The sequence below is a fragment of the Carlito syrichta genome, unplaced genomic scaffold, assembly GCF_000164805.1.
Source record: "Carlito syrichta isolate Samal-C Ts95f unplaced genomic scaffold, Tarsius_syrichta-2.0.1 Scaffold315473, whole genome shotgun sequence".
Lineage (NCBI taxonomy): Eukaryota > Metazoa > Chordata > Mammalia > Primates > Tarsiidae > Carlito > Carlito syrichta.
The window spans coordinates 132,185-155,826 of NW_007259569.1; the positions used below are offsets into that span (position 1 = coordinate 132,185).

Sequence of the window (23,642 nt, forward strand, 5' to 3'; positions counted from 1 at the left end):
GGGGAGTCATGATGGAGGAAGGAGAGAGTAGAGAAGGGAGAGCAGAATGGGAGGAAGAGATGGGAGGTGAGAGGAGAGGAGGGATGGGGAGAGAAGGGAAGCGGGGAGAGAAATTCTTCATGGAGTGGCCTGGCCTTGATTAATTACTCTGCGGTGTTGAGGTGGGATAGGATGCTCCTGCCCATACTTTCCAACGTAAGGTCATATTCATCTGGGCCTTTCACGGTGATCTGCAGGGACTCCCTATGGCTCCCTTTCCTTTCTGCTCACCAACCCCCATTTCTCTTCACCCTTTTCTACTAGGATTCACATGAATCAGACAGCTTGTCCAGTGGGGTCCTGTAGTCCCCTGGGCTTGCCAACCTTCGTACAGAAATAGGGGAAAGCATGGGCTTAGTTTGGAGATGAGAGACAGGAAAATGGAAATGGAAGACACTCATGTCCTCTGTCCCTTCTTCTGAGTGACTCTGCCTCAAAGAACTATGGAAGTTCCTGGCATCCTGCTGATTTCCCTGTTCACTCTGGGCTTTCCATCTTCTCTCAACAACTGCAGCTGTGCCCCACAACATAAATGTCAGGGGTTCCCTGACAGACCTGCCCACCGCAGTCTTCAAAAGCACACAAGAGCCTGTAAGCTCCAGCTAGCCCCTCCACCCCCACTGGGATATCACCAACTTCCGCAGATTTCTGGGGGACTCTGGGCCAGAATCCACGACTGCCTAACACACATCTTTCTGCTCTCCACCCACCTTTTCTCATTTGCACATCTGGAGCAGACAGCTGACTGCATGGAAACTCAATAAAACAGTGAGAAACACTGCGGCTGGCCAGCACCTCCTCCCCTCCCAAACTGGCAGCTGCATAGCATGGGCTATCAACATGTGCTGGAAATGATACCTTCCAGTAGTGGATTCTATAGTGGCTCGATCTGAAACACTTATTTCCCCCAACATCAGAGAGGTGCCAAGTGGCAGGGAACAGGTATTTATTTTGTCTCTTCTGTGGTGCTGGAACACAGCAGGTACCTAATAAAAACTCGGTGCCTTAATGAGAGCCAGTATCATTTCCCCTAGGCAGCTTCACCCATCACTGCGTGGTCTTCTCCAGTGAAGACACAGAGTTGCAGCATCACTTAAAGGTGAAGAGATCTTCAGGAAACCACTACTTCCTTTCTGTTTCCATCAAGTAGCCAAAAGATGTTTACAGAGCACTTCCTCTAAGTGTAAGCTATCATGTTAGGGATGGACATTTATCAACACCAGGAGAATTCTGGGTAGATCAATATGAATTCCTTGTCCTCCCAATGCATTCGGGGTCTCTCTGAATGCCCCACACTCCTCACTCACTACCCCTGCCCCACCCACAGTACCGGGACCCTCCTGTTCCAATCCATTTGGAATGCCATCCACCATGAGTAGCGCCAGAATGAGCCCTCAACAGCCAGGCTGAGTTTGGCCCTGAGCTGAAAAGAGAGGGCACCGAAGCTGTACTTACTGCATCTGTTTTTCCAATTGCCACCTGCTCAGAAAATCGGACCTTCACAGGATTGGACCTCAGCTTGACCTTCTTCGCAGCACTGATGAAGGCAGATTTGGGAGACTGGAAAAAGAACAGAGAGCTTGTGAGTTCTCCATCCCTGGGGAAAACCTGGCATTTGTCACATCAGGGTTAAGATGTCCCAGTACAGGTACACTTTGCCTTACTGATCAAGGAGTCAATAAATAAGTATTGATTACCTTGCACCTAGTAGGTAATCAATACTTATTTATTGATTACCTACTAAGTAGGTAAGTATTGATTACCTACTAAGTGCTTCCCTATGTGATTGGTGTGTTCTGAAAAAGCTGGGCATAAATTGAATTTGAGTAAATTGAATTCCATTATTAATGCTCTCGGCCTATGGGAGTTTGCAAGTATTCTTTAGTAATAACATACATTGAATTTTTATATATTTGATTTTCTTAATGTGAGATATACTTAAATAGTGGTTTTTATTACATCTGATAATAAACATCCTAAAAAGTTTACGGAAATGATCTTACTCACCTTATGGTATGCCCTGCCCCTAGGAAGGGGTTGCATAACAAATATTATTTTAGGTGTGGAAGAAAAGATATCCAGCACTCCAAAATGATTTATCCACAGTTTCTACAATATTTGGGAATACAGATGTAAGAGATTAAAGCTAGGTCTCCTGGCTTTCTGATTCTGGGCTCTGCACCACTTTGTTTATCCAATTCTGTAAGAAATGCCCAAATAATCAGCTAGCCTCTTTAGTTCTTGAAAACTCTCCCACAAATCAGCAGGAAGAAGATTAGCAAATACTGGAAACAGCCTTTCCAGGGTGCTCCTTGGATTCTAGCCCCCTGCTTAATTCCATACAGTCTGGCAGTCAGGAAATGCAACAGTTATGCTGAGGGACATCCACATGTCTTTGGGGGACATTTATTCATTCATTTGGCAAATTCAGGGAGGGCCAACTGCCTGCTAGGTACTGTTCTAGGTGATGAGGGATAAAGCAGTGAGCAAGACAGACAAAGCTCCCTGGCCTTTCTAGCAGGGATAGACGATAAACAAGTATCTTTTAGGTAGCAAATAAGTACTATGAGGAAAATAAGGCAAGGTAAGGGACTACATGATAGAATGAAGGAGTGAGGATGGGAGTGGTGGGGTGTTATTTTAGCAGTTTTGAAATATACGATACATTATTACTAATTATAGTCACCTCGCTGGGAATAGATTTCAAAACCTATTCTGCCTAACTGAAACTTTGTACCCTTTGAATGGCATCTCCCCATTCCCTCCCCAACCTCAGCCTCTGGTATTCACCATTCTACTCTCTATTTCAGTGAGTTCTACTTTTAAGTGAGATCATTTGGTATTTGTTTTTCCTGGCTTATTTCACTTAGCCTGATGTCCTCCAGGTTCATTCATGTTGCTGCAAATGACAGGATGTCCCTCTTTTTTTTTTACAGCTGAGTAGTATTCCATTGTGGATATGTGTGTGTGTGTGTGTGTGTGTGTGTGTGTGTGTGTGTGTGTGTGTGTGTGTGTATCACATTTCTTTATCCACTCATCCCTTGCCAGACACTTAGGTTGATTTCATATCTTGGCTATTGTGAATAGCGCTGCAATAAACATACGAATGCAGGTATCTCTTCTACATACTGATTTCAATTCCTTTGTATATCCAGGAGTGGGATTATGGGAGTATTATTTCAAACAGCTGTCAGGGAAGGGAAGACTTCTCTGAGGATGTGACATTTAATCAGAGACCTGAAGGAAGTGAGGAAGTAATAGTCACGAGACAATCTGGAGAAAGAGGCTTTCTGGGCAGAAAGAACAGTAAAGGACCTTAGGTGGGCGTAGGATTGGGGTATGTGAGAAGCAGCAAGGACGCCCAAGGTGGCTGGGGAAGAGTGATGGAGGGAGAGTGTGAAGGGATGTGCTCAGAGAGGCAACTGAAGGCTGGGTCAGATAGGCCTTGTAAACCATGGTGACAACTTTGTATTTCACCCCACTGGAGGGTTTTGATCGAACAAGATCTGATGTGCATTTTAAAAGCATGCCTCTAGCTGCTGTGTGGAAAATAGAGTGTAGGAAGGCAACAGCAAGAGTGGGAAGACGAGTTAGGAGTCCCTAACTGCACTATTTGTAACTGCAATAGTACAGTTAAAATGTGATGGAGGCTTGAGCTAGAATGGTAATAATGGAGATGATGAAAAGTGATGAATTTGGCATATATTCTGAAGACCGAATCAAGACGATATGTTGATTGATTGGATATAGGGGGTGAGAAAATGAGAGGAGTCAACTGGAAGAATGGCGTTGCCATTTACTGAGATGAGGAGGACTAGGGAGTGAATCAGGTTTGGGGGCGCTTCAAACCACCTCCCTTATAAGCCTTGCCATGGAGCCTGTGCCGTCCAGCAATCAGGGATTTCTTTGTGTTAAGGCCCTGAAGGTCCCTGCCATCTGGGAAGGCAATACACTAAGCTATTATCTGCCATTTACCCTGCAGTTGAGATTCATTTACCAGATCAGCCACAGGAGGGCAGGGCCCTAAGATAAAGACACACCAGAAGCAAACCCTGGTCCCAGTTGTGTTCTTTGTCAGAGCCAGCAATCTCAGTCCCCACAGAGGGCAGACTGCAAAAAGCCACCTGTTTCACTTGACTTCAGTGGAAACTCAAAAAATGGGTCTCAGTTCTGACTGCACAGCAGAAATGCTGGAGAAGCTTTAAAAATTCCTAAAGTCCTGGCCCCATCCCAGACTAATTATATCAGAATTCCTGGGGGGGGGGGCTGAGAATTGGGATTTTTTTTTTTTTAAAGCTTCTGATGATTTCAAAGTACGGCCAAGATTGAAAACCCTGAGCTAAAGGAATCTTAGACTTCTCATCCTGAGCCACAGGGGCAATTTGTTGGCAGCAGACAATACAGCACAATGAAATCCGGGGCTGGAGATCGTTGCAGAAAGTGATTACGGTATTGATTGTTTATGGAGTCGATAAATGCCTTTGTGTGTTGCACAGCCTGGAGCTCCAATCTTGGGCGGGGACTGAAGGTTGAGGCAGAAGCAAGAGGAAATGGCAAGATAGACAATTTCATAGCTATGCTCAGGCAGCTGTGCTTGACACCATCTCTACAGTCATCCAAAGTTCCACTGAGATGCCACAAACACGAGGCAAGTGGAATCTTCATTCTGCCTGACTGTCATTCTCTTCCTTCTCTGTGACCATCTGCTCTCAAATACCTCCATGGCACAGTGTGCAACAAGGCATCTCTAGAGACCTGAGTGGGCCATGTACTCCACCCTTCATTTTTGAATATGAATCAGAGAGCATGGAAGAGGATATGGTTTTACCCAAAGGTTTGAACTAATTGAGGACTGGGGCATGGTGACTCATGCCTGTAATCCCAGTGCTTTGGGAAGCAGGGGCGGGAGGATTGCTTGAGCCCAGGAGTTAAAGATCAGCCTGGGTAATATAGCAAGACCTTGTCTCTACAAAAAATACAAAAAAATTAGCTGGCCATAGTGACATGCACCTGTAGTCCCAGCTACTTGGGAGGCTGAACTGGGAGAGTTGCTTGTGCCCTGGAGATCAAGGCTGCAGTGAGCCATGATTGCACTATTACATTCCAGTCTAGGCCACAGAGCGAGACTTGGTCTAAAAAAAGAACAAAGAAGGAAGAAGAAAGAGGGAAGAAGAAGAAGAAGAGAAGAGAGAAGAAAAGGGAGGAGAAGGAGGAGGAAAAGAAGAAAGAAGATGATGATGATGAAGGAGAAAGAATTGAGTAGGAGAGACAAAACCAGTATCTATATTTGCTGAGCTTTGGATTGGTGATTGTTTCCTCACAGCAGACTGAGGCCGATCTTTTTTTTTTTTTTGAGTTGGAGTCTCATTCCATCACCTAAGCTGGAGTGCAGTGGCATGCTAACAGCCACCCTAGTTCTGCTGCGTTCTGGCAATCCTTCCGCCTCAGCCTTTCAAGTAGCCAGAGCTACAGGTGTGTGCTACCACACCCAGCTAATTTTTTGATTTATGGTAGAGATGAGGTCTCCCCAAGTTGCCCAGGCTGGTCTCAAACCCATGGGCTCAGACAACCCTCTCACCTCAGCCTCCCAAAGTGCTGGGATTACAGGCTTGAGCCACCGTGATCTTTCATCCACTGGCTCTGATTCTACCTTGGTCTTACTTAATAGATTAGAAAAAATGAAGGAGAACCCCAACTGATATTCCTCTATGTATTTGCCCTAGTGGAGAGGATAGCACCCTTGCTATCCCTACCAGAAATCTGAGATTAGATCCAGTCCTAGAGATTTTTTTTGTACCACTTAAAACCAAAGATTCAGATATTCATAGGAACAAGACACAAAGGAGGAAGTGAAATTGCCAATATTTTCAGGGATTATAATCATTTCCAGGTGTTTGTTTCAGAGTTATTTTCAGCTTCCTCATTGACCCTTGTCCTGTTGGTCTCGAAGACTCCATCCTATTCTCGGCCTTCAGCCTTGATCATTGATGGTGACTCACTCTTTGCCAGCTGGCTTCCACTAGATGTCACAGAGTTATATTTTGCCTTATGCTTAGACACAGGTGAGACCTGCTTGCAGTGTTAAATGAGGGGGCTCTCAAAGGTCTCCCTGTCCCAAAACATCTTCAAAGCTCAGCTGTGGGTTCTGAAGTTCTTAATATTAGGGTCACTTCTTTGAATTACAATACTGAGAATTGAGAAGGCCCTGGTCAAAATGAGAATGTTGTACTAAAGAGGGGTAACATACTTCAGGTGTCAGCAAAACACAGGCCTGCATCTTGCCCACCACCTGTTTTTTGCAAATAAAGCTTTATTGGAACACAGCCATGATCTTCAATTATGTATTGTCTAAGCCTGCTTTTGTTCTACCGTGCATGGCCTGTAAAGCAAAAATATTTATTATATGGCCTTCACAGAAAAGTTTGCCAATTCCTGCACTAACTCATTAGCATGCAGTAACCTGCTATTTCCAAAATGATTCTTATCCTGATGATAAGAATCACTGAGGTGTGCTTGTTAAAACACAGGTACTTGGCCCACTCCAAACTTAAAAAGCAAGACTCTCTGGGAGAGTGGAGTCCAGAAATCAGTATTGTTGAAGATGTTCTAACTCATTAAACATAGATTAATTGAGTACCTTAAGGCTGGGGCATTTGAGCTCTTCACTGACCCTATTTTTCCTCCAAGCAGCTGGGAGCCTCATTTCGCAACAGGCACCCTTTCTGGCTAAAATGAATTTTGGTTTGAAACACGAGACTAGAATTGCTAAGTACCTCTGGGACCACTACAAGCCCCTTGAAGCAAATATGTAGCCAGCAGCTTGGTGGAATAAGGAATAGAAGAGAAAACCTTCCTTTCCCTCATAGCTGAATTCAGCAGCTGGTGATTTTTGACCATTTAAAAACTTTGGTGGCTGTATGGGTACAGATGTCAGACTTGTGATCACTGATATCTTGACCAAAGTCAGGTATATGACCAAATATTTTAATGTAAGATTGGGCCCCACTTTGATAGCTGTGAAAGGATGAAGCTCAGGTTTCTGAAGCATTGACTGATCACCTTTCTGCTGGCTCATTGTCTTTGACACCTGAGCCAAGTTATAATCAATGCACATAGCAACCACCATGGGAACCTAGGACAATGGAGGGCCATCCTGGTTTTACCAGATCACTGCTCAGAGAGCCAGAGGCCCTTCCTTCCTGCACTCTAAAACTGCCTAGAGATGAACAAGTCCTCTCCCTGACTTCCATATCCCTCCACAAGCCACACCTGACTATCTAATTGCCTATCTCCAACATCACTTTCTGTTGCACGTGGTGGTTCTGTCAGCAGCTCTCAGCACACACTGGGTTTGTTCCCATTCCTCATGTTGTTACTTCCCATCTCCACTCTTCAGGGCTCCCAGTGTTCCTTTTGACTAGTTAACATGCTAACTCTTCTTTAAAGTTCAGTTCAAATTCTGCCTTTATCCTGGATCCTTTTCCAACTCCTCCCCTCCCCAGATTTCTTATAAGTATTCCTATTAATCCACACTACCACAACTCATCTCCCCAACTGCAGCAGAGATGACATCTTATATTAGTATGTCTCCCCCAACACCAAGCACATACTAGGCACAACATAGCATATATCAGTCGATTGTTAAGATTAATAATAAATTATTTCATTAGTTTAGTAAATGTAGTTTGAGTATCTACCATTTGCCAAACACTACACCCCAAGAAGCTATGTAGAAAAGCTAGTTTTTCTGCAGTAGCTCCCATTATTTTGTTTTTTTTTTTCTGAGCAGGTGGCTCTAAGTAGAGAAGATTCAGGCCCTTTGGGTGCAGGCTAAGTTTTCAGAACCAGAAAACTAGAGTTTCATTAAAAGGGATTATCTGTGCTTGCTTTAGCTGGGTCATTTAGGTCATAATCCAGTACTTTGTATATCTATTTAAAGATATTTATTGAGAACCTACTATGTGCCAAGGTCTAAGGGTACCAAGACAAATAAATATTCAGTTAATTATGAGAAATAGTTGATAATTCAAAGATTAAGGAACACCTTTAAACACACAGAAACTTAATAAGTAGCTGTCTATGCAGTATGGTTTGAGGGGCCCTGGGAAAAGACTCCTATGACCCCTGAAAATACCTCCCCAGGTGTCTGTCATGCTATAAGTCACTCTGTTACAAGGAAAATGAAGCTCATGCGTAAAATCCTGCACTTTGGGAGGCAAGTAGATTGCCTGAGCCCAGAGGCTCGAGACCGGCCTGGACAGCTTGGTGAGACCTCATTTCTACAATAGATCAACAAATTAGTCAGGTGTTGTGGCGTGTGCCTGTGGTCCCAGCTACTTGGACAGCTGAGGTGGAAAGATTGCCTGAGCCCGGCAGGCGGAGAGGTCGAGGCTTCAGTGGCTGTGAGTGACATTGCACTTAAGCCTGGGAGAGTGACACTCTAAAAAAAAGGGCGGCGGGGGGAGAGGGAATGTAATCTGAGAAAGACTACACATCAGGATTATTTGGGGAAATTTTTCAAAAGTTCAATACAAAGGCCTCATCACAAAGTTGCTAATCCAATTAGCTAGGGCTAGAGATCAAGTATCAATATTTTTATGTTTTTTTTTCTGTCTCTGCTGCTTGAATCAGAACTGAGTATCAATCTTTTAAAGAGCTTCTTAGGTGGTTCTAACATATAGCTAGGATCAAGAACCATGACCAACCACATATGAAGAAGCAGGTATTAGATCATTACCAGTCATGGATTGTTGGAGCTTGGAAGGAGCCTTAGAGATTGTCTGGTCCAGTGTTTCTTAAATTCTACTGATCATCAGAATCACCTGTGGATCTTATTACAAATACAGATTTTTGGGCCACATCCTGGAGCTATCAAGAGGTTGCTTTCTGGAAGAAGTGGTAATCAAACTTTAATATGGTGAGAACTCGGTAAGAGGCAGCCTGCTTACATGCATAAGATGCCACGTTCTTGCGGTGAACACAGTACTATTTTCTGTGATGCAGTGGGTATAACATTGCTCATGTGTTGAGGGTCTTCAAGAAGCTTTCACTAAAGTTTGAGAGAGAAAATTCTCTCAGTCAAGTTTTGTTACTCATAGTAGTTATGTTTGTCTGTTTGCTTGTTTTTGTTTTTGAGTTGGGATCTCTGTCACCTAGGCTAGAGTACAGTGGCACAATCACTGCTCACCTCAGCCTTGACTTCCTGGGCTCAGGCAACTCTTACACCTCAGCCACTTGATTAGCTGGAACTACAGGCACATGCCACTATGCCCAGCTAATTTTGTTTTTAATTTTTTGTAGAGATGAGGTCTGACTACATTGTCCAGGCTAGTCTTGAACTTTTGGGTTCAAGCAATCCTCTTGTCTCAGCCTCCCAAAATGCTGGGATTACAGGCATGAGCCACAGCACTCAGTCTAGTTATGTTCTATAAAGTCACCATGAAAACTGAAATACTGAATACGGAACTGTTGCTCTAATAGTTCACAGATATTTTGATCTTAAATCTGAAAAACAACTCTTCCTGGTGGATTCTATGTTCTTTATTTCACAAGGAGAAAATGAGGATCACAAGGATTAACTAACTTGCCTGAGGCAACCCCACTCAGGTACCAGAGTCAGATCCCCTCCAACTGGCCAAGAACCAGAGCTTGCTTCTTGCACTACACTGCACTGCCTCCTCCCATCTCCACTCTGGTAATTTCTGTATGAGAGTTGACACAAGAAGGCAGAGTGTCACCTTGTCTGATCTCAGCTGGGAAGTGTGCATTGAGTGACTCAAAATGTTCACACTCTGCACATATTCACAAATGACCAGGAAAGCACTGTATTGCTTTTTGAGGTTACAAGTAAATTTTGGGGAGTAGACAGATTTATAAACATGGAATCTGCAAATAATGAGGATCAACTGTCCATGTATGCAAGGCTGACATTCAGTTGGAATGCATTGGTGTGGCCATGCAGGTTGTGAAATATTGAGGAATTCTTTCACACTGATTGGTAAGTAGCCCTAAGCTTCCTGGGTGCCATCTGACCTCTACCCTGGACTACTTTACAAACAAAGCTCAACTAAAGGGTTAACACCTGGCACAATTAGGAGGCCTCCCAAACTCTGCTCCAGTGCTATTACTGACTTATGTTCTGATTGTTTGGCTCTTAGTGTACAGGTTATTCAATGTTTTGACAATGTTTTGACAGGTCATCCCATGTGTATGTGCTCATCCACTTTTATGCTCCAAGGGTTTACAGAACACAAGGCCAAGAACTAGAATGGACGCTCTTTGAGGGCAGGAACCATATCTGTGCCATTTACTGCTATATTCCCAGCCTACTAAAGTGCCCAGAATAGTAGGTATTCAATAAATGCTTGGTGAATGGCTAAATGAGTGAGAAACTCTCACCGAGGTCAGGTAAAGCTGCTTCAAAGACTTGAGTATCAAGCCAGGTCTTAAAAAAACAGACATATATTAGAAGAGATGTGGACTAGCACAAGGAAAAAGTCTGCAGGACAATAGTTAGACCTAAAAAATGTGCCTAAGATAGAGGAGGGAAGGAAATGTACCTAAAAAGAAGGAGCAGGAAAGCAGCTTGACCATAACAAGGGGACCATGGGATAGGGTGTGTGGAGGTGTCAGTTGGGATGGAAAGTTGGGACAGAGATTGGGGGAAGGCTCTTCATTCTGCACCTAAGTTTAGGCACTTGAGTTTAGTTCAGGTTGCTTTGGTGGCTGGAAGGTGGGTTTCCTTCATTCCTTCAACACACATTTATTAGTGCTTACTCTGGGTCAGGTGCAGTTCCAGGAGTGGGAGATACAGCAGTAACAACACACAGTCCCTACCCTCATCCTCATGGAGCTGATATTCTAATAATAGAGACTGAAAAAGGTATGTAATATTTCATGAAAATGTAAAATGATACAGCTACTCTGGCAAACAATCTGGCAGTTTCTTAGGAAACTAAACATACATTTACTATATGACCCAGCAATCGTACTCTTGGGCATTTATCCCAGAGAAATGGAAACTTATGTTCACACAAAACCCGTAAATTAATGTCTATAAGCAGCTTTATTTGTAGTAGCCAGAAGGTAGAAATATCATGTCCTTCAGTGAGTGAGTGATTAAACAAACTGTGGTATATCCACATGGCAGAATACCATGGAATACTATTCAGAAGTGAAAAGGATCAAAATATTAGCCAGGTGCAGTGGCTCATGCCTGTAATCCCAGCACTTTGGGAGGCTGAGGCGAAAGGATTGACTGAGCCCATGGGTTTGAGACCAGTCTGGGCAACATGGCAAGACCTCAACTCTACAATAAGTCCAAAAGTTAGCAGGTGTGGTGGTGCACATCTGTAGTTCCAGCTACTTGGAAGGCTGAAGCAGAAGGATTGCCTGAGCCCAGCAGATCGAGACTGCAGTAGCTGTGAGCATGCCACTGCACTCTAGCCTGGGCGACAGAGTGAGACTCCAACTCAAAAAATAAAATTAAAAAATTGATACATACAAGTTGGATGAATTTCAAAGGTATTATGCTCAGAGAAAAAAGCCAATCCCAGAAGGCTGAATACTATATGATTCTATTTGTATAACAGCCTTGAAATGACAAAATTACAGAAATGGAAAACAGATTATTGGTTGACAGGAATTGGAGGTGGGGGGAAGTGGGTGTGGTAGAGGGGCAACACGAGGAATCCTTTTGGCTATAGACTTGTCCAGTATCTTGACTGTGTTGGTGGATACATAAACCCACACGTGATAAATTCACAACAAACTTTATACACACATTGTATTAATGTTGATTTTCTGGTTTTGATACTGCACTACAGTTATATAAGGTGTAACCACTGGGAAAAGCAGGGTAACAGGTGTACAAGATGTCTCTGTACTAGCTTTGCAACTTCCTGTGAATCTACAATTACTTCAAAAGAAAAGTTTAAAAATATCTTATTTCAGCTCTGGTGAAAAGGCAGTATCAGGAGTAGTAACAGGCAGACACTAACTTAGAAAGTGTAGTCAAGGAAGGATTTTGCAAGATGGTGATATTTGAGGAAACCCGATAACAGAGTAACCTATACTGGGTCTCTCATCAGAGTAGTAAGTTCTGACCATACAACAAGCATGTTTTGGGGGAGAACTGGTGGCCATTTTCAAGACAGGAGATTGGGGGTTGGGAACTAACTGTCCACTGCCTACAGCCCACTAGGCAACTGCACATGTGCAGTAAGGTGAGAGGAGTAGACCACTGGTAACATCAACAGAGAGAACTGAAATAGAGAAAGGCCTATCTGCTTGGGAGCATTGCAAGTATGTGTATGAGACAATGCACGTGTGTATATATGTGTGAGTGGTATGTATCAGTGTGTGTGAGTCTATTGTGTGAAGGTATGTAAGTATGTATGAGTGTGTGAGTATAACTGTGTATGAGAGAGTATCCAAGTGTGAGCATATGTGTGAATGTATGTTAGTGTATTGTGTGAGTATATGAGTGTGCATGTGTGTGTATGTGGGGTTTGTGTGCGAGTGTATGAGTGTGTGTATGAAGTTCACACTGACAGAGAAAAGTGCTGAGGACCTTGGGGAGAGGCAGTTAGTTTGAACCAGGCCTGATTTGATCCCTGCCTCCTTAATGAACCCCACCCATACTCTGCACCTGTGCTCCATCCCTGGCTTTTCGCATAAACAGCATTTCTTTCTGGAAAGTATTTTCCTCTGTCTCTGCTTGAGAAATCCTGCTCCATCCCTCAAGGTCCAGCTCAGGTGCAGTCTCCTCCATGAAGCCTCCCCTGATTTCATGTCTCTACCCTTAACAGATGTGAACTCTCTGAAGGTTATGGGTTAGGAGTGTAACATCAGTGCTAGGGCACGGGGGGTGCTGGGGATACTAGGAAGAGACAAGTACGGTGATGATGAAGTGAGTGCTCTGAGTTTTGCACATGAGAGTTTTGCACTTGGGTTTGCGCATTTAAGATTGCTATAAGGAAGCAACCTGGTAATAGACACTGGGTTTTCTGAGGAGAGGGTCTAGAGATGTTTATTTTTAATTAGTTCTGCTGACTATTATGATTGGGCATATTTCAGAAACATTGCTCTACTTTAAACCTCTCAATTCACAGATGAGGAAACAGGTTCAGAAAAGGGAAGTGATTCACTCAAGGTCACACAGCCAGTTAGTGATTGTACTAGAACAGAGATAAAATTGTCGAACTGTAGTTCCCAGGAATTTTATATCAAGTTCCCTCATATACAGTGCTGTTTCTCATGCATTGTAGATCACTTAGTAAATACTTGTATGAATAAATTAATAAGATTAGTACTACCAAAGTCTGCCAGAACTTTATGAGAGTTCACACTGGACATATACATTTTAATGAAGGTGGTGGAAAATATATTTGGAACTAAGGCAGTGGGCAGCTTAAGTGGGTAAAGTAGAGGGCACTGGACAGAACACAGCACCACAGGGTCCTTCAGAGTCCTCAAGCTTGGATGTGAGTACAGACATGATGTTCAGAAGGTATTATTTTTCTTTTCACTTTCAAATTTATATTTAATGATTTTTTTTGAGTTGGGATCTCACTCTGTTGCCCAGGCTGGAGTGCAGCAGCAGTCATGGCTCACTACAGGCTCCAACTCCTGGGCTCAAGCAATCCTCCTTCCTCAGGCTCCCGAGGAGCTGGAACTATAGGCACACACCACCATGCCCAGATAATTTTCTAGATTTTTGTGGAGATGAGGACTTGCATGTAGCCTAGGCTGGTCTTGAATCACTGGGCTCAAGTGATCCTCCCACCTCGGCCTTCCAAAGTGCTGGAATTATAGGCATGAGATACCCGCACCTGGCTAGAAGGTATTCTTTAAGTTCACTCCTAAATCCTTGGCTCACATGTTGGTCCTAGTCTCTGACCACCCCCACCTCCATCACTATTACTTTTCAATATGGGATCATTTCTTCTCAGTCAGGAGGTAGGGCAGATGGCAAAGAGGCTCACTTACCTGATGAGTGTGCAGAACTGTAAGAACGATGAATTCTTTAGCACTCCTATAGAGAAAAAAGGGAACAAGAGAGTAGTGTATCATGCACCAGGTATTCATCTAATACAAGAAGCAACACCAGAATTTCCCCTTGGACTGCATTCAGGCGTATGAATTCGGATAGAGGGCGATATGAATATCTGCATGGATGCCTTGCCTCTCATCTCTCAGGGAGGCCGACATAAACCACCCATACTGGTTCACGCAGGCATTTGAAGATGGTATTACCATTACCCCTGGCATTGTCATTTTTCAGGTCTTCTTATATTCCTTTTCACATTCTGCAGAAAACCCCAAACCTTAGGAGCAATTGTATCTGTAGACTAGAAAATTCTTAAGAAAAACTAAAGGCCCGAATTATGGAACTCAAAGTCAGAGAGTCCTGGGAACCATGTACGATGATTATTGGTAATTTGGTATTTAAGCAAGAGAAGAAATTCAAAGGAAAAACCCAAAGGAGGTCATTTGGTCATCATGACTCATACTCAGCAGATTTGTTTTAATTGAGGGACCAAAAACTGAGAGCCAGGGAGCAACAGATGGAAGTCAAGACTCTCCAGATAGCAAATATTCAAAAGAATGAAGAATTTGAAACTCTTCTGGCAAGAATTATGCCAATGATCAAAGAGGCTGTGAGGTATGAAAATTCTCTCCCAGGAATACATAATCCTTTAAAAGAATTAAAAGAAATGGAAATAGTTTGCCTTGAAGGAGCTTCTCCTCTCCTTGTTGGCCTTTTTCAAATGTTTATGAGAATAAAGGCATTCAAGAAGTAGAGTCAAGTTGCCACTGATTTGGGGTATTCAAGAAACACCAAGGCCCCCTGCTCAAGGACTTTGAATATTTCCCACATTTGGTGAGGCAAACTACAGAGAGGAATCAGCTCCAGGGGCTGGGAAGTTCCCAGGAGGAGTAAGGAGTTGTGTTCTAGGGAAAATACTAATGAAAATCCTTTATCTTGAACAAGGCAGAGGCATAATGTAAGTTGGATTATGCGATTCATCTGCTCCAGCCCTTGCCATGTCTCCCCATTTCATTTAGAGCAAAGTCACAGTCCTTACAATGGCTTATAAGGCTTTGCATCCTCTGGGCCTATTTTCTACAACTTTACCCCTTCCTTATCAGACTCCAGTCTTATAGGCTTCTCCCCTGTTCCACAACCATGCCAGACACACTCCAGTCTTATGGCCTTTGTACTGGCTCCTTTCTTTCTCCAACATCCTCTCCTCCAAGTTTTTCTTCAAATATCTTCTTCTCAATGAGACCAACACTGGCCCTGCTGTTTAAAGTTACCGTCTGCACCTCTGTGTCCAGCACTCCGAATCCTCTGTACTTGGATCTACTTTCTATTCTTCAATAACTTTGATCAGCTTCTAAAATACTAAGTGCTTATTTATCATGATTACTGCTTATGATGTGTCTTCTCTCATTAAGTTGTGAACTCTAATAAGCCAGGGATTTCTGTCTGTCTTATTTACCGCTGTATCTTTAGTGCCTGGAATGTCCTGGTGCATAGTAGACACTCAATAATGAATATTTATTGAAAGAATGACTCACTGGCCCGCTAAGGTTATCAAGAGTGAGCCCTGTTTTCTCCCTGAAGGAGCTTGGGACTCCCTCACAAAATCAGGCTACCTTGTTCCAGGGTGCAAAGATATCCACTAGAAGCAAAGCAGTGACTTCTGAGTGACCACGCTGAAAGAACCCCAACATACCCTGAGAGGACTGAAACAACTCTCTCCATATTGGTGTGGTAGTAGAGGGTGAAGGGCAAAGGATGACAAACAGAGGTTTGGGATATGCAATGGACAACTGAAGTTGGAGAAGAGTAAAGGTCATTAAGGACCAGACACATTTCACCATATTGAGCTGGAGGGAGAGTATGCCAAGGAACACCTGCTCTGGGCTTCAGGAGGGAGTATTCCAACGTCTCCAGAGGGGCTCTGGGACCAGGCTTTTGGGAGCCCCAGAAAGAGAGGATGAAGGAAATGGGGGGGAGACAGAGCAACAGAGAGAGACACAGAGACCCAGTGAGAGAGAGAGAGAGAGAGAGAGAGAGAGAGAGAGAGAGAGAGAGAGAGAGAGAGAGAACATGCACATGGTTCCATTTGGAAGGAAATAGCCAAGGTCACCCAAACTGAGGTTAGCCCCTGGAATTCACAAGGTCACCCAAACTGAGGACTGAGGTTAGCCCCTGGAATTCAGAGGCTTCACCTCTATTCTCTTATTCTTTGCCAATAAATCCATGCCAGGGTGTGTGCATGCGGTGTAAGGTGTAAGTGTGGGGTAGTGGAGTGGATATGGTGTGTGGTATGTGTGTTGCGTGTCTGTGTGTAATGTGTGTAGAAGCAAGGGATGGGCTAAGGCAATGTGATTACTCCCCATTTACAGATGGTGGTGATCCCGCAACGTTCCCTCTCTTTTTCACCTGCTCCCATCTGGGGAGGGCATTAAGGAATTCCAAACACTGTGGGTAAAATCCACAAAGGCAGGTTCCTTTCCTCAACCAGGGATTGGGATGCTCTTCTCCTTGTCCAGTTGTTTTTTTTTTTTTGGTTGTTGTTGTTGTCTATTTCAGAGTGTTCTTTTCATGGCTTATTTGTTTCTCATCCATCACCTGGTCTATTCCACTGCGCAGTAATTCAAAAACAACGGGGCTTGGGTAAGGAGATTATTTGGGTGGAAGGAGGTGGAAGAAGGCTCTAGCAGGACGTCCTATTCACATCATTAGAGAAGGCTATGCCAGGGTGCCTGAGGGCTCCTGGTGACCCTGAATGGCTGTTCCCTGAATTTCTGGGTAGCCAGGAGCTAAGAGGGTTTCTCTGCCTAGAATGACTCCTCTTAGGATCAGGGAGGACAGTGGTAGCTCTATTCCACTGGTGAGACAAGGGTGGGGAAACTGAACAACTACTGCCAAGGCCCAAGAGGCCCCTGTTACCTGATGAGTTCTATGAGCCTCTCCCTGGGGGCATCACTCACGTCTTCCTCATTAATAGCCACAATCTGGTCACCAGCCAGGAGCTTGTCCTCAGAGGGGCCTCCTGCAGAGGAGAGGAGAGAGGCATGAGGGCTTAGGGCTACTGCTAGAAAAGCGCAAGTCAGGGCAAATCCCCAGTGCCTCTGACAGCTGAAGTGGGTGCTGAGGCCTGCAGATGTTGCTAGCTGAGTGGTGGCCTGGGTAAGGGATACTATTCCAGTTCCCTACTGCTATTGCTGCTGCCACTGTGGCCTATGGCAGATGGAGGGCAGAGGAATGAAGAAAGAGAATGGAGTGAACCTCCTTTATCTGGGTGTGGTGTAGCATCAAAAGGTCTCAAGCCCAGGCTTCCTACTCAGATGAGGTCAATAAATGCTTTACTGTCTTGGTTTTAAAGAGGAACACAGATTTCATAGGAGGGATTTGCTTAGGCACAAGGAGTGACATCCAGACTATTGGAGGTGGTATAGGTAACAAGAGGATGGGAGGAATCTTTTTACTTGACTATTATTCATACTTACTGGTCTGAAATGATACAGGCAGTCACTTGCCTGGAGATAGCTGCATGGACTAAAAGACCTAATGGGTTTAGTTTTCTCAACACTAAGTAATGCTGCTCTCCAGTAAATGAGGGGGAAACGGTATATACCCCCAAGTAGCTGGAAATACGCTCTCTCTCCTTCCCATCTCTACTGAGAGATTAAGCAGACCTGTCTGAGAGCCATACCTTCTTGGTTGGGATAAAGAAGGGTACTACAAGGTTATGCTACCTCTGATGTTTAGCAAAGACCTTCTTGGAGAAAAGCTTTTCAGTGACTCGGTGAGAATGAAAAGTCAGATCCAGCCTGACTCAAACTCAAAAGAAATGTTTTGTAACATGTCCCACATTGAAACCAGTCTTAACTCTTGTTTGTGTTTGCATTAAGGGGCCAAATCCCAACTTCTCCCTCTCTCTACAAATAATTTTGCAGTTCAAATTCCAAAAAGATGAACATACACAGCAAACGTGTCACTTGAGCACAACTCAGTGGCTCTAGAGCGTGGGGCCCATGGGCTAAGGATGGTTACACCAGCACTGCCAGCAGGATTTACAGCTCGAGCAGCAATGGCCCTAAACACATTAGACCAAGTCTCCTGACAGCACAGCGGCTTCAGAAGTAGATAGTGTGGTGGTGAAGACACTCTTTAGAGCCAGACAGACCTGGACTCTAATCCTGAATCTGCAATTCAGTAGTTGCAAAACCTTGAGTGAGACATTTTATCACTCTGAGTCTCTCTTACCTCATCTGTAAAATGGGAAAATAATACTACTTGTATATCATAAGAAGATTGGGAGGATAATTGAAATGATGAATGTATAGCACCTAAAACAGTTGCTTGATGTTGATAAGAATTCGATAAATGGTAGCTATTAAATCCTCCAAGGGACAATTCCATCAACTCATTTCACTCCTACTATCTACTTCTGCCAAAAATGATAATCTTAGGTGGAGGCCAATCTACGCATATCTATCTCCTTCCTTTCCTCCTTTCAAAGGAACTCAAAGAACTCAACCTCCTTCATGGTCCTTGGCCCTTTGATGGCCCTGGGGACATCAGTCTGCTACTGCTTTCATGAATGATTTGTTGGCTTGCTTATCATAATTGTTCCTTTATAGGATACTTCTTTAGTTATCCTCAAGGCCTCAAATAAAGAATTGTACAGGTCCTCTGCATTCAGGAGGCACCTGGGTCAGAAGCAGTAATATAAAAAATAAAAAATAAATGAAATAATAAATAAATAAATAAAACGGAGTCTTTTATAGGGCTGTGCCTGCCAGTCCATGGCTTTCTGTGGCTCTCACCTCCGGCTTTCTTACTTTTCACCCCTGTAACTCCTTAATTCTTCTACCTTTGGTCGCTGACCCCCTATAGGCCTGGGGGATTCCTTCCTGCTGTCCTTCCGCTGTGCAAATTGTCTCATTTAATGTTAAAGCAGGGGCTCCTGGTGGTCTATTACTAAGTTTCATCTGGTCTCTGTTTTCCAGGATAAATTTGATTTCTGATTAGAGATTCAAAACTCTTTTGCAAAACTGCATGACTGACTCTGAGCCTTAGGTCAGCCACAAACTCCTATACTGAATTGTTGTTTTTTTTTTTCCTCTGTGCCCTCTAGTCGAAGAGAGAGCTTACAAAAAATCTTTTTATTTTCCTTTGAGGATTGCAAAATTCATCAAATTTCTGCAAGACCAGTTTGTACTCCGGCTGCTCCTCTTGACTGAGCGAGAAACTGTTGTAAACATCTAAAGCCTCAGGCCCAGCAAGTCAGGAATAAAGCTCCTTTCCGTCTGTCTTTTCTGTCAATGTCTAGCAGACTCAGAACAAAATAGTGCTTCAGCCCTTTCCCATTTCATTCATGATGGCTAGGCTTCACGGTTTGGAGAGGGTGGGGGGCTTTTGCTTGCTCCATCCCACATGGTTCCATTCAAGCCCTACTTTACCTGGCATCAGACAGACCCAGGTGCAAACTCTGGCTCTGCTGCTTTGTAGCTGAGTGACCCTGAGAAGTCATTTCTCTTCCTCTATGCCTCAGTTTCTTGTTTAAAAATGGGAATGATATTACTTATTTACCTTGCAGGCTTGGCTGTGAGAATTAAGCAAGATAATGTAAAGCAGAGAGTTGATTCTTAATCAGTGGTAGAAGTTGTTATTGTCACTTTGGCATTCAGAGATTTCATTCTTCTCTCCCCTCCTATCCCACCTGCAGTCTGTGTCTTGATTGTGGTCTTCAACAGCTGACCTATTTCATGAATATGCACTTATCTCCACAGCCAGGTGGTTAGATTCTTGAAGCCAGGAACTGTCTTGTACAGCTCTACAGCATTGTTGGACTTTAGAGTAGGCAATCTATAAATACTTGTTGAATTGAATTGAATAGGTACTTTCTCATCCAAGGTCTGATGGCTCTTATGAATGTTCTGTGCAAAGAGAAGCTTTATTAAGACCCAGACTCTATTAAACAATCACTTGTAGTCTCTGTCCAGGGTCCCAAGATTGTTCATATCTATCAATCTTAAAAGACCAGCTCCCTCACATAGTTACTGGTTGGCAAGTCTTCACCTATTCTTCATGAATTCCTCAGGAACACAGTTGAAATGCTCAGAAGCTCTGATCTCTGGGAAGGTCTGTGAGTGTTGGGGGCCAGAAGTCAGGGCTGGGGGACAATCTGAGGGACACCTACCTGGCCTTACAGATCGAACCACCACAGGCCTCTCACTACCAGCCTCGAAGCCAAAGCCATATATAGGGTCTCGGTGAATGGTCACTTGTCGCAGTATCTCTGCTGGCAGCTGCTCACATTCCATATCATTTGCGCTCTCTTCCTGCATCACATGACTGGGGGAAAGGGAAGATGGGAGCAAAACAAGATGCAAAGGGAACTGAGCCTCAGAACCAGCTGGGAGGGATACTGAGTAGGGTTCTGGCCCTGGCACCCAGGAGCTCACAGCTTAGCTTTCAACATCCTCTGGAAACAACAGAGGTGAAGACTGCTTCATTTTAGATTGGAGAAAGAGGAATCTAGAAAGTCGAAGTCATTGTCTTTAGGGCTAAAGCCAACAGAAGTCAGACCCTTTCTTTGAGATATTGGAACTTCAGAAGGAGCTTAATGCAAATGTTCCACAAAAGTGAACTGGTATCATCCACTGGTTTGGCTGTTCACTCCCTAAGGGAAGCCAAAGCTTTGAAGGAACAGACCGCAAAACAGGCAAGTAAGTGGGGAAGAAATGTGAGGTGTTTCAGAATACAGAGCATCTTCGTGAAGTCCTTATGTAGTTTCAAACTTGAATATCTCTTAGGTTATATATAAAAATCAACTATTTAGGTGGCATATATAAATGAATGTGCTAATGTTTGGGAACATTTACCTTACACAATTGTACATAATACCAGCTTATTTCAGTTAATGGGACACCTGGAAAATGGCTCCCATGGACCAGAAAGGGAGCTGCATTCTGGGGCTTTCAGCAGACCTGAAACCCAGAGGAGTTGGGAGAAGAGAAATCACCCTAATACCTGGGAGAGATTCTGGATTGTTCTCCTGATGCTCACAACTTCAGCTACTGAAGCTTAGGAATGCCACAAGAGCTTCATAAAGATTCTCCATCAAGGGCCGAGGGGAGGCAAACTGCAGGCAAGAATGTGCCTGAGTATAGTATTCAAATGATGGGCCCTGAGAGTAAGGATGTAGGGACACTAGGGCCTGTGAGGGCACTGGCTGCCAGAAGCCGGGACAGAAGCAAAAGGGGGAACAGATAGTCAAGGGGGAAGGGCCGGGAAGGTAGAGGCAGAGGAGAGGGAACCAAGGGCAAGTGACCCAGACTTTGGCTCCCCGACCTGATACCACTTTCAGGCCTACTAGATGGGTTTAGGTTCTCTAGTTTCAGTATGTGTATTTTCTAAAATTAGGGTACAGGCAGGACCCTTCAGAAGAAGATACAGAGGGCCAGGAGCTAATTAGTCAAACTTGCATAAGGTTTATAAAATAAGTAGGAGGTTTTGACACTATGAGAGTGATGTAACTGTTGATTAGCTAAGAATACCAAATTCATCAGTAGCAAAATGGTTTCAAGCAGTTAGGTTGTTTATCAGGACACAAATTCAGTAATTAGGGAGGAGTTTTAAGGCTATTTATACGGGGAGGAGAGAAGATTTAGAGCAGTTGTATGAAAGAGAGATTCATAGTCCAGCAAAGGACCCTGGAGTTGTTGCTATCATACAAGAACTCGGGAAGGAAAACAGACTATGGCTGATTTGAATCCAGTCACATCCACTCTGGCAGCATCCATGCTGGCTTGGAGTCTATCACCCCTTAGGGAGGTAGAAGGGGATGCTAGGATGAGGTCAAGCCTCCTGGAGGTGAATTCAGAAACTGGCTCCCTCCCTCTCCCACTGATAAGACAAATGGCCACTTTTCAAAGGAAAGTCACTCTGAAGTTGGAATGTGGCTGGTCAGTGTCCTGGACAGGCACTTCCCCCCCAGGACAGGGGTCCTGTGAGGGTGACTGCAGGTTGGTGCCTCTCTCATTTCTGCTCCTGATGGGAGGCGGGAGCTTGGCCTTGAAGGAAGCCAGAGAACATCTTCCTGCAGCTGCTGTCTTGTTTCACCCCTGGGGCTGCTTCCGAAATGAGCCCTTTGCCTTCTGCCATCCAACCTCATTGGCACTAAAAGGGCCTCTTCTTGGGATGACACCAGCTCATTTCCGACATGGGCACCAGCCAAGGAAGTCTGGAAGTTGAGAATCTGTCAGGATGCTCAGACTGTGGAGTGGGGAACAGGAACACTGGCAAGGAAGACACAGGCCTGCTGCGGAAGCACTTGGGGGACACTGTCCTGTACTCAATACCGCAAACACTACCACCCCCTGCCACTGCAGCCTCCACTGTGCCTGTTTTTCTGTTTTTGAAGCTGGGGACGCTTCTGTCTCCATTGGGACTTGAGGTACCACCACTCCTGATAAAAACGAGCATTCCCGGAGCCAGAGGAACCAACTAGTAGAGAGCTGTTTGCAACACAAGTGTTTTGCTTTATTCTTTTGACTCATGGTAATCAACTAACAAGTATTTATTGAATGCCTACTCAGTCCAGAGTTTTGGGGGGCACAAGAGAAGTAATAGGCCTCTGCCCTCAAAGAGCTTCCAATCTAACCAGAGGGAGAAAAGACAAAATGTACACTGAACAAGAGAATTAGAGTACTAATTGAAACTAACGGATGAGGTCTCTAAGTTCCTACTTGTATGTTCAGAAGAGGGAGTGGAGAAGCTGGAGAGGGGTCCATGGAGAAAATGGAACTTGCGCTGGCTGGTCAGGAAATGGCAGAAGCTGAGGAGAGAGACAAGAATGCATGCTCTGTCCATGGGTGTGCCCCATCTTCCCACAGGAGGCCCAGCTATTTCATCCACAGCCACAGGCATGTCTTCAGGTGTTCCTGGAGCACATTGGTCCCTGGGTTCTGATCCTTCCTCAATTCTGCAAGGGCTCTTTCCTCACACTGCCAGGGCCTCCCCAGGCATCTTGGACAGGGGAGAAACACCTCCATTAACAGACCAGAAGACCGTTTTACAATTCAAATGTAAGTTGTTCCTTCTCTCCTGGGGTTTGCATTTTTCAGTGTCTGCAGCTCAGTCCCTTTGAAATTTACTAAGTGCCTGGAGACTTGAGAATGACACTGAAGGCAAACAGTGATGGATGACAGGAGCTCAGCTGTCCACGGGTCACATGACTACCCTCCTGGGGGAAACAGGCAATTTGACTTTGAAAGATGTTTGGCTTCTGGTCCCTTCAAACAGGGCGTCACTGAACAAAATTATGAAGCAGCCAAAGCTTATGCCCCTCCTGCAACCAGCTTTGTTCCTGAGACCTGCTGTTTTCTTCTGTTGTTTGCCCTAAAGCATGCAATGCCTTCATTCTGTCCCCTTCCTACCCAAGGTCCCCAAAGAAGTCCCCTCACCCTATGCCAGGTTTACCCGCTGTATTCAGTGACTTGGGTAAAGGCCTAGCCTTTCTCTTCTGCCTAATGATAACAACATTTTATATCCTGGTGGTTCTATTCATTTTTCT

At 44.3% G+C, this 23,642-nt stretch overlaps 1 protein-coding gene across 1 annotated transcript in view; it reads right to left on the reverse strand.

Annotated features, from left to right (window-relative positions):
- The window catches only part of FRMPD3 (FERM and PDZ domain containing 3), a gene marked incomplete at its 5' end in the record, with an annotated part of 64,689 nt that extends 43,643 nt beyond the window's left edge, over window positions 1-21,046 (reverse strand). The window contains 5 exons of the mRNA XM_021706350.1: window positions 1,495-1,599; window positions 14,029-14,074; window positions 17,006-17,108; window positions 20,265-20,419; window positions 20,997-21,046. Of these exons, the coding sequence (XP_021562025.1) occupies window positions 1,495-1,599; window positions 14,029-14,074; window positions 17,006-17,108; window positions 20,265-20,419; window positions 20,997-21,046 (459 nt within the window). The remainder of the gene's footprint in view (window positions 1-1,494; window positions 1,600-14,028; window positions 14,075-17,005; window positions 17,109-20,264; window positions 20,420-20,996) is intronic.
- Between the last annotated feature and the right edge of the window lie 2,596 nt (window positions 21,047-23,642).